The sequence below is a fragment of the Thamnophis elegans genome, chromosome 1, assembly GCF_009769535.1.
Source record: "Thamnophis elegans isolate rThaEle1 chromosome 1, rThaEle1.pri, whole genome shotgun sequence".
NCBI classification, from domain to species: Eukaryota; Metazoa; Chordata; class Lepidosauria; order Squamata; family Colubridae; genus Thamnophis; species Thamnophis elegans.
In genome coordinates, this window is record NC_045541.1 from 172,932,600 (window position 1) to 172,944,597 (window position 11,998).

Below are 11,998 nucleotides of genomic sequence, written 5' to 3' on the forward strand. Positions count from 1 at the left end.
GACTTCGCCAATGGCAGCGCAGGGAAAGGGGAATTTGAACCACGCATGCGTACGTACGCCAGCACGTTTCCCACCACCACCACCACAGGGGTTTTAAAGGAAGGTAGGACGGACGTTAATGGAAGCCTCTCAGAGCTGAAGTGCAAAAAGAAAAAGAAAAAAAAAACCCGGCGAAACTTTAAGTGGCAGCGAGCATCTCTTATCTCTTTGCTGCCATCTAGTGTTTGTCCGAATTTTTGCAAATCAGATATGATGGGATATGTTGTTAAACTGACGAAATAATTGTTTGTTCGCTGAAAAACATCGGCTCCATTTTTTTTAAAACGGGTTGAGGAAGATGAGTTGATATTATTTTGAAAGATTATCTTATTTCTCCCACCCACGAAATTTCTCGGAGCAAAATTTCCCTCCGGTGGGTGCTTGGCGCATGCGCAAAGCGGTGACTCGCTCGAGACGCCTTTTGCGCAAGCGTTATTGGATAGCGTGACGTCATATCCCTTAACGAGTTTGTCTTGTCGCGCGTGCGCACCAAGTCACGTCTGAATTGAAGACGGGATTTTTATTTAAAGACAGAAAGAAAAAGGGCCGGGCGAGTTAGACCAAACCTTGATCGATGCTTTCTTCGCGTGCAAAAGAGAAAGTGCAAATCGGACGCCGCAGGGAAGAAGCTCCGGTGCGTGCGGCCTGGCCGCCGAGAGGGTAGAGAAGCGCTCGGCGCGTGCGCAAAAAAAACCAGCCGCTGGTTAATGGAGGTTGCTTTATGCTTTAGAGATTGACGAGGCGGCTTCTCTTCTTCCCCGCCGCTTGGTAAGCCGGGGGGGGGGGGGCGGTAAAGCAGCAGCCGAAATCGAAGCATTTGGGGAAGAGCGGGGAGGAAATGGGATAAAAGGCCTTATTTTTCTCCCTCCCCCTTTCCAAGAAGCCTTGAAGAAGAACGGTTGCAGGAACTGGGTACGTCTAGTTTAATGAAAAGGTGGACTAGGGGAGACATGATAGCAGTCTTCCAATATCTCAGGGGTTGCCACAAAGAAGAGGGAGTCAAACTATTCTCCAAGGCACTTGAGGGTAGAACAAGAAGCAATGGGTGGAAACTAATCAAGGAGAGAAGCAACCTAGAACTAAGGAAAAATTTCCTGAAAGTTAGAACAATTAATCAGCTTGCCTCCAGAAGTTGTGAATGCCCCAACACTGGAAGTCTTTGGATAGTCATTATCTGAAATGGTATAGGGTTTCCTGCCTAGGCAGGGGGTTTGACTAGAAGACCTCCAAGGTCCCTTCCAACTCTGCTATTGTAAATTGTAAAAAGCCGAGGCATTTATATTTCATTAGGGTTATTTTTATATTGGATTAGGGATATCCCCCCCCCTCCTTTTTTGTCTTCACTGTGAGTTGTATTGGGGGATTACACTGAGGGAGCTCAACCAATTTCATTGTGCGTAGGTTGTGCATTGGCAATAAGGAATAATAATAATTATTATTTCTTTTATTCATGAAACTCGATCAACTAAACATTTAAAGATGTGTCACAAATACCATTGACTGGTGCTAATGGTTGATACGGGTTGCTACCAGCATCTTAGATATCAACCAAGTATCTTCTTAAAATAATTTTATTATTATTATGTGGCTAATCTTTGGTGAGGTTCACAGACTTTGGGGCTGGTTGGTACCTCAACAGCTCCAGTCCTAACCAAGGTCCTAGGAACTGTTAAGGTAAGGTCGGAGGATATAAGCTGTTCCAAGTAGGGTGGTTTTTTTGCAGAATAATAATAATAATAATAAACAAGCTGATTTGGACATTTTGGACCGAAAAACCAGGAAACTAATGACAATACACTACAGTTTACATCCACGTGGTGATACTGATAGACTGTACCTGCCCCGAAAATCAGGTGGCAGAGGATTATTACAAGTGAAGCAAACAGTTGAAGAAGAAAAACATGCACTGGCTGATTATTTAAAAGAAAGTCAAGAACATCTATTAATCGAAGTAAAGAACAAAAATCTACTGAAGGTCCAACAGACGAAACAAGAATACAGAAAAGAAGTGATAAAATCAAGAATGGAGAGTTGGCAGAACAAAGCATTGCATGGCCAATTTCTGGAAAAAATAAAAGATAAAGTGGACAGTGAACAAACTTGGTTATGGTTAACAACAGGTACATTAAAGAAAGAAACAGTCACTAATCCTGGCTGCGAAAGAATAAGCTATCCGCACCAATGCCATTAAGGCCAAAATCGAAAAATCCTCTGATGATGCCAAATGCAGACTTTGCAAAGAAGCTGATGAAACTGTTGATCACATACTCAGCTGCTGTAAAAAAATCACGCAGACTGATTATAAAGGTCACTTTATAATTATAATTATAATTATATAGGTCACAATCATAGACATCGCAATACCAGGTAATAGCAGGGTCGCCGAGAAGGAACATGAAAAAATCGCAAAATACCAGGACTTAAAAATCGAAGTTCAACGACTATGGCACAAACCAGCAGTGGTAATTCCAGTGGTAATTGGCACACTGGGTGCTATTCCCAAAGCACTGGAATTACATTTAAAACAGTTAAAAATTGACAAAATCACAATTGTATCACAGCGGCCAGTTGTTTCGCCCGATTTGGCATTGGTTATTAGTCGGGCCCCACCCAGGGGCCTAGGACGTCGTAACGTACTTTCGTAATATGCGTGCAGATCCAAGCAGTGCGGCTTTTTGCATTTGACTGATGGTGATTTTGTCAATTTTTAACTGTTTTAAATGTAAATGTAACTGGTGTTGCCCAGGTATTTATGGCCTTGATTGTATTTCCACCATTCAATTTAGATTTCAAAATTTTCCTAACTCTGTTGTACTCTCGCCTGACAATAGTTTTTACTTCTCCATGCTTGATGTTATCCAACTGCAGAATGTCTAAGTATTTGTATGCTTTATTTTCATTGCATTTAATTAGTTGGCCATTGGGCATTTCAATTCCCTCACATGCAGTGATTTTGCCCCTTTTTATGGATACATTGGCGCATTTTTCCATGCCAAACTGCATTGAAATATCGGTGCTGAATACTCGGACTGTGTTTGTCAATGATTGGATTTCTATTTCTGACTTTCCATAGAGTTTCAAATCATCCATATATAGTAAATGCGAAATTTTTTCAGCTTCTTTGGCTGTTTGGTAGCCTAATTTCATTTTTTTTAAAGATTACTGATAGTGGGATCATTGCGATGTTGAAGAGAAGAGGTGAAATGATCACCCTGGAAAATTCCTCGCTTGATATTAACCATTCCGTAGATCTCATTCTGCCAACTCAGTTCTCCATTGTTTCATCGCCTTTTCAGTAAAGGATGTAATATTTTTGCTAATGCCAGTTGTTTCTAAGCATTTTATGATCCAACTATGTGGCAGTGAGTCAAATGCCTTTTTGTAATCAATCCAGACCATATTCAAGTTCGTTTTTCTGTTCTTACAATTTTCTAATATCATTTTATCAATTAGGAGCTGATCTTTTGTGCCCCTGCTCCTTCTTTTGTTGCCTTTTTGCTCTACTGGCAAGATGTTGTTTGTTTCTTCTTATTATTGGAAGGATGAGGAAATATAGATATCTTCTTCTAAAGGATGATCTAACCAACCAAGAAAAATTAAAAACAAAAACTCAGCCTGGCCTTCTGCTTCTCTCTCTGCTTTTGGGAGGATTTTTTCAGAAAATGCTCTTTTACAAGTCCTTCACTCATTGCCTAGTTTGGAAGGATATGTATGTATGTACGTAAAGGTTTAAGCCCAAAACCCAGCCTGAAGATGGCGAGTGAGACCTTGCCAAAACGTTGCCAAGACAATCTCAATCTTACACGGGAAAAGACCCGAATACAACAAGACCAGCATGTGTGTGTGGGGTGTGTGTGTGTGTGTGTGTGTATACACACACACACATACATACATATACACACGTGTGTGTGTGTGTGTGTGTGTATAAGTTAGGGTCTATTTGTAGGAAATTTGATTGTTCTTAAAGGTTGCAGAAAATTAGCATACACAGGGAATCCTCGTCTTGCAGCTGTTCGTTTAGTGAATGTTTGAAGCTACAAGGGCACTGGAAAATAGCAGCTTTGCAGCATCCTCAGGGATCGAGAGATCAAAATGTGATGCTTGGCAACTGGTTCATATTTATGACCGTTGCTGTGGCCATGTGATTCCCCTTTTGCGATCTTCTCACAAGCAAAGTCAGTGGGGAAGCCGGAGTCACTTAACAACCGGTTTGCTAACTATCAATTGCAGTGATTCACTTAACAGTAGCGAGAAAGGTTGTAAAATCGGGCAGAACTCTCACTTAACAAATGTCTACTTAACAACAGAAATTTTGGCCTCAATTGTGGTTGTAAGCTGAGGACTACCTATATTTAACATTTGTCTGGCTTTGTGGTTCTTCTCAGTGCCCGCCAATGCTTTCCCCCTCACTATTTGAGTGGGAAATGTTTAAGGATATGGCTTTTTAAAGAAAGCTTTCTATTACATTGCAGATACTTCTCCCCTCCAACCGAGCATCGTTTGGATGTACCCGTATATAACCTTCATCACTTGCTTATTATTTTATTTTGGATTTCTGGAATTTATACGCTTGTTTAATATCCTGTAGTGCTATGGTCCTGACAGAATTGGTTTTGTGAGAAGCCTCAGTTTGTAACCCACCTTGATCATGCTAAATATAATGGCATCATCGATCATGGACAGTGACATTATATTTAGCATGATCGAGATAGGTTACAAACTGAGGCTTCACACAGAACCAATTCTGTCAGGAATATGAACATACATACATACATACATACATACATACATATATACACACACACACACACACACACACATATATATATACACACATATATATATACACACATATATATATACGTATACATATACATGTATGTATGTATGTATGTATGCATGTATGTATGTATTAGATTTTTACAACCCCTGGTAAGCCCCAATTATGGGAGGAAGCTAACTGCTTCCATCATCTGTCAATCGGCTCATCACAAGAGTCCATCACGACAGAAACCCAATATTTTTACTGTTGCCTTTGTTATATTTGTGGTTTTTTTAATTTGTGCTGATAAATAAATAAAGGGAGACTAGTATAGATCTAATTTGTAAAAATCTAATAGATACCTTTCACCCTGGCTTTGCTGATAACGGATAAGAGCCTGTGGCCTAATGGCTAAGATGTCTGCCTAGTATGTAATATAGCCCAGGTTCAAATCCCAGTAAGGATATGGCTAGCTGATGAGAGCTAAATAGCTTGAAATAGATCTATACTAGTCTCCCTTTATTTATTTATCAGCACAAATAAAAACAAAAACAAAATATATATATGTTGTATTTGTGCTGATAAATAAATAAATAAAGGGAGACTAGTATAGATCTATTTCAAGCTATTTAGCTCTCATCAGCTAGCCATACCCTTACTGGGATTGGAACCTGTGCTGTATTGCATCTTAGGCAGATGTGTTAACCATTAAGCCACAGAGTTCGACTCCTTATCAGCTAAGCCAGGGTGATAGGTATCTATTTAGAGTTACAACCCGCGGTATGCCCAAATATATGTATATGTAAATGTGTGTGTGTGTGTGTGTATGTCTTTGGTTGTTCGGGTTTTCTCCCGCGTAAAATTGGAAGTATCACTTCCAATTTTACGCGGGAGAAAACCCGAACAACCAAAGACCTACATACTAACACCCGCGAAAACCTCAGAAAACAATTATATATTTGAGATAGAAAAATGCCCACACAGCATGAACAGGCGGGACGATACCTCCCGCCTGCCAGCCATTTGGAAGCCTGCCCTTATTGATAAACGAGTCCCTAACATGATGAATGACACCAGGCCCACACTCACAAGAGACACACAGGATATCACCACCAAACATCCACAAAGAAAGCAGACAAAAGCCCACACTGATGAGGCACGACCAAGGACCAATTAGCCTCTTTAAACCCCTCCTATCCTTACATGAAACACAAACCCCCAACCAATCAGAACACACCTCCACCCAATCAGGACACACCTCCACCCAATCAGGACACAGCCAAGCTCCCACCCAATCAGTTCAAACCCCCACTGGCAGTTAAAAGGAAGAAACAGCCGAGATCTTACATTGCTCCTGGAAGCACCACGCCTGAAGATGACGAATGAGACTTCGTCGAAACGTCACCAAGACATCTCCAATTTTACACGGGAGAAAACCCGAATAACTAAAGACCTACATACTAACACCGGTGAAAACCTCAGAAAACACACACACACACACACACACACACACACACACACATACACATTCATTCATTCATTCACCATTCTTGTCAGAAAATAAATAATTTGGTTGCATTGGGATTTTTGGGGGAAATTAAATGCCTTTCTACATGTTTTCTTCCTCTAATGATCTTGATGCAGTCAAGAGCAATATTACTGAATTTCGATAGTGCTCTAAGCAAACTAGTTTATTCAGTGTAAACCCGAGTTCCTACAACTCTTACTTTTTATTCCAGGTGGTTGATTCGTCCCACATAAAAGAACAGCTCTGCTGAATTTAAGCAAGTCTGGATGTCACGCTTGGAAGCCATCTTTTACAGCTGGCCTCAAGCCTGTCACATATTTTACTACTGTGGAAAACTGGGAGGGGGGATTGTATGAGGTATGAGAGCTGTGTAGTCAAAATGGCATTCTTTCTCAGACAGTCAAGGGTATCTGGAAGGGCCGTCTGCTGGGAGAAATCTCTTTGTGGGGCAGTGACTGATTGGACCATGTGAAGACATGTGGGTGCTGGGGCAGGGTCTTGAACTTTCAACTGGACACATCTGGGAAAACCCGAATCTTGAGAGCTTCCAGGTTTTCTGCACACAGTTGAAAGCACCAGCACCCACATGTCCTCACATGGTCCAATAAGTCACTGTCCCACAGAGAGATTCCTCCCAGCGTATGGCCCCTCCAGATCCCGAGGCCAGATGACTTTGACTTTCTGAGAAAGAATCTCATTTTGACTACACAGCTCTCATGCCACAGACAATCCCCTCTCCCAGTCCACAGTAGTAGAATATGTGGCAGCTTGAGGCCCACTGTAAAAAATGGCTTCCAAGCCTGATGCTGGCCTTGAATGATTGATGATTTAGAAATCTTACTTAGAGCTGTCTTTTGTGAAAGCTATAAGATAAAGAGATGTCACTGGCGAATGCATATTCTTAAGTTTCCTCACTTTTAGTTCCAGAGTCAAGATGGCCTCCCAGCGGTTGACACGGGAGTCTTTCGATGCAATCATGCAGGCCAAGGCAAAACGATATCTGGACCGAAGTGATCCAATCGATGAGGCGCTTCACCAACTTAGAGGTAGCAATGATTGTACAAATTATTTATTTGCTAAATTTATTTACCGCTTAACTCCTTGTGGGACTGCTCTAGGCGGCTTACTATAATAAAAAGGAAGAAAATAAAAGGAGTTAGAAACAGAACCGAAGTAATATAATAGAACCATAAAATAAATAATGAAAAAGGAACACAATTAGGATACATCGATACGATAGCCAAAAAAGATGGGCAGGTGGCGAGCAGAGCACAAGGGGGAGGGAGGGGGAGTCTGCCATCAGTTTATCAGCCACCTCTAGTATAGAATTTCTTCATCTGGTCTCCAGGCCAACTGGCAGAGCCAGGTCTTTTAGGCTCTTGTGGAAGGATTGGAGGGTGGGAGGCAGGTTTTACCTTAGAGCAGGGGTATCAAACTCGATTTTATTGAGAGCCGCATCAGGGTTGTATTTGACCTCAGAGAGCTGGTGTGGGTGTGGTCAGGGTGGATGTGGCCAGGGTGGGTGTAGCCAGCTTGACATCACCACCTGGGGCAGCCTGAGCGCTTGTCAGTGAAAGGGGGCTCCCAAGCTCCGTTTTTAAAAAATATATATTTTTATTGTTTTTACATTTAAAACAATGCAGTACCGTGAAGTCGAAGTGACCATACATTCGCATTATATACAGCTAGTCTCAACCATTAACTATTAGCCTACTTAAGACATTGTCTATCCGTCTGCCCAATCATAATATATACAGTTTGTTCCAGTCTTGTCACCTTGTCTTATACCAATCATAAAATCTGTTCCAGACTTTAAAATATTCTGATTCCCCTTTATTTTTAAGTTCAACAGTGAGCCTATCTGCTTCCGCACAGGCCAGCCGAGCTCCGTTTTTGACTGCCTTGGCCTCCTGCAACCCTCTGCCAGCGAAAACAGAGCTCGGGAGGGCCGCATGTGGTTTCGCTGTCAGAAGCACCACAGGTCGGTCCTTCGCTGTTTCCAGGGAGGCTCCGCAGGCCAGATCTAAGCACCCCATGGGCCGGATCCACCCCCCGTGGCCTTGAGTTTGACACCCCTGCCTTAGATGTAAGATATTCCAAGGGGTGAGCATTGCAGCAGAGAAGGCTCTTCTTCTGAGTCCTGATAGTTGGAGTTCTTTGATAGAGTTCTTTGACTTATGGGATTGGAAGTAGACCTTTCCAATCTTTATAGAATCAACTATTGCCGCGTATTTGAGACTTTGAGTAAAAGTGTGATCATGTTCTTCTCCTGGTTGTGCATTTTCATAGGCACATTATTTCTTCAAACTGTCCATCTTACACACACACAAACAGAAACAGAAAGAGAGGGAGAGAGAGAATTGTATGTATGAGAGAAAGATAAAACAAACTCAGATTGTGGCTTTTCCTTTGGCTTTTCCTTACTGTTCTTTTGCTCCTTTTAAAAAAAAACTTCCTGAAACTCTGCTTAGATGTTGTATATGTACAAAATAGCTTCAAGCCAGCTGTAAGTTTCCAAAGTTGAATCAGGAGTACCCCAAGGCTCAGTTTTAGGCCCAGTACTCTTCAACATCTTCATCAATGATTTGGATGAGGGAATAAATGGAGAACTCATCAAATTTGCAGATGACACCAAGCTGGCAGGAATAGCCAACACTCCAGAAGATAGGCTAAAGATACAGAAGGATCTTGACAAACTTGAACATTGGGCACTATCTAATAAAATGAAATTCAATGATGAAAAGAGTAAGGTTCTACATTTAGGCAACAAAAACGAAATGCACAGGTACAGTATAGGTGGCACCTTGTTCAACAGTAGTAACTGTGAAAGGGATCTTGGAGTCCTAGTGGCAACCATTTAAATATGAGCCAGCCGTGTGCAGCAGCTGCCAAAAAAGCCAACACAGTTCTAGGCTGCATAAACAGAGAGATAGAATCCAGATCACGTGAAGTGTTAATACCACTTTATAATGCCTTGGTAAGGCCACACTTGGAATACTGCATTCAGTTTTGGTCGCCACAATGTAGAAAAGATGTGGAGACTCCAGAAAGAGTGCAGAGAAGAGCAACAAAGATGATTAGGGGACTGGAGACTAAAACATATGAAGAACGGTTGCAGGTACGTCTAGTTTAATGAAAAGAAGGACTAGGGGAGACATGATAGCAGTGTTCCAATATTTCAGGGGTTGCCACAAAGAAGAGGGAGTCAAATTATTTTCCAAGGCATCTGAGGGTAGAACAAGAAGCAATGGGTGGAAACTAATCAAGGAGAGAAGCAACTTAGAACTGAGGAGAAATTTCCTGACAGTTAGAACAATTAATCAGTGGAACAGCTTGCCTCCAGAAGTTCTGAATGCCCCAACACTGGAAGTCTTTAAGAAGATGTTGGATAGCCATTTGTCTGGAACGGTATATGGTTTCCTACCTAAGCAGGGGGTTGGACTAGAAGACCTCCAATGTCCCTTTCAACTCTGCTATTGTATTGTATTGTATTCTAAATGTAAAAACAAAAAAGTCAACAATTTAAGAACTATAAATGTATTCAAGATAGTAACTACATAATACAGCCATAATCTCATTCACCAAGACAATCAGCACAGCCGCTGCACTGGCTCCACCGCACTCCCATGTCCCTTGTTGACAAAACCATGTCTTCAAGGCTTTGTGAAATGATTATTCCCCAGTAGCAACGGAAATCAGTGTTTTTTTAAACTTATGAAGTGTTGCTGCTTTTACATTTTTTACATAGCACTGTTTCACTGTCATGCGATAGTGATGCTTACTTACATTGGTCTTGGAGATGTAACTCAATCTCAATTCAGATTGTGGCTTTTCCTTTGGCTTTTCCTTGCTGTTCTTTTGCCCTTTAAAAAAAAAAAGTTCCTGAAACTCTGCTTAGCTGTTGTATATGTACAAAATAACTTCAAACCAGCTGTCAGTTTTCAAAGTTGAATCAGGATTGTGAAGAAGGAACTGTCTTTTCATCTGTTATCTCCCTTTGAAGCCATTCCACATAGCCTACTGTAAAATAATTTTAAAAAACCCTCTTCCTCAGTGTGTTTTCTATTTTAATTAATTTTAAGTAATCCCCCCCCCCTCCAAGAAAATATAAATTCCAAAGATACTTACCTCAAGAGGCTTATAGACTGTTTATAGACATTCATGGAAACAACAAGAAGGGGGAGATGGAAGCATGTGTGCAATCGCCTAATCCATTGATGGCGAACCTTTTCGGAACGGAGTGGCCAAACAGGAACGCACATGCGTGTGCAGGCTGGAGCGCCGGGAACCCGAAAACCAGGTGGCCGCTGCGCATACACCAGTCTTCAGGTTTCCGGGGCGCACATGAGCACTGGTCAGTTGGTCTTTGGGTTTCCAGCGCTCCAGCATGTGCAAAGACCAGCTGACCAGCGTGCATGCTGATCTTCGGGTTTCTGGTGCTCCAGCACACACGAAGACCAGCGCACTGGAAACCAGAAGAGTAGCTGGCAATGGCGCGGGTGCCCATGGAGAGAGCTCTGCGTGCCACCTCTGGCACGCGTGCCACAGGTTCGCCATCACGGGCCTAATCTGTTGTGTTTTGGGGTTTATTTTGTATTTGGGAAACATGCCCACATTTTTCTTTAGAAAGCATGCATTTTGAGAAGTAAGGGAAGTATTGCATGGAGGTATTTTGGAGGCAATTTCAGATGCAAAAGATATCAGAGAAGGCACTTGGGCTTGGTTAGCGCTAGAATGGGGCTCGATAGGAATTTTTTTAAAAAATCACTCAAGGAAAAAAGCATTGACAAACCACCCCTATAAGAACCCCATCCCTGCAGAGCAGCCTACTAGTGGAGGTGACAACTGCCCCCTTCCTTTTTGCTTTGTATTTGTATTTTGTATTTGTATTTTATTATTTGTATGCCGCCCTTCTCCGGGAGGACTCAGGACGGCGAACAATTCAAAGGGGAAAAAAAGGGGGAACATAAAAGACAAAATACAAATAATAAAAGTCGACAACAATCGCACCACCATACATGTTGAGAGGGGAGGGAACTCATCACCCCCAGGCCTGCCGGCAAAGCCAGGTTTTGACGGCTTTTCGGAAGGCCTGGAGAGAGGTGAGGGTCCGAATCCCTGCGGGGAGTTCATTCCAGAGGGCCGGAGCTGCCACAGAGAAGGCCCTCCCCCGGGTAATAGCCAGGTGGCATTGGCTGGTAGACGGAACCCGGAGGAGGCCGACCCTGTGAGATCTAATGGGTCTGTGGGAGGTAATTGGCAGGAGGCGGTCTCTCAAGTACCCAGATCCAATACCATGAAGGGCTTTATAAGTTACGACTAGCACCTTGAAGCGTATCTGGAGACTGATCAGTAACCAGTGCAGCTCGCGGAGGATAGGTGTAACGTGGGTGTACCGAGGTGCACCCACGATCGCTCGCGCGGCTGCGTTCTGGACAAGTTGAAGTCTCCGAATACTCTTCAAGGGCTGCCCCATGTAGAGCGCATTGCAGTAGTCCAGTCTTGAGGTCACGAGGGCGTGAGTGACTGTTGCGAGTGCCTCCCGGTCCCTTTCCAGAAGGCTATTAAAACCAGCTTTGTTGGTTAGACTGGGACCTGGAAGGGTCGCACAGCACCGAGGTGGATAAGAAGGTGGGTAAGAAGACCTCTTCCCCGTTCCCGTCAGTCTC

At 42.7% G+C, this 11,998-nt stretch overlaps 1 protein-coding gene across 4 annotated transcripts in view; it reads left to right on the forward strand.

The window, feature by feature from the left end:
• The first annotated feature begins 17 nt into the window (after positions 1-17).
• SUGP2 (SURP and G-patch domain containing 2) overlaps positions 18-11,998 on the forward strand; it is a 47,600-nt gene continuing 35,619 nt past the window's right edge. For 2 of the 4 annotated variants that reach the window (XM_032216239.1, XM_032216479.1), the window contains exons 1-2: positions 110-807; positions 7,251-7,375. In XM_032216239.1, coding sequence (XP_032072130.1) covers positions 7,264-7,375 — 112 coding nt within the window. In that variant the 5' untranslated portion in view covers positions 110-807; positions 7,251-7,263. The other 2 variants (XM_032216327.1, XM_032216403.1) reach the window with 2 other exon arrangements.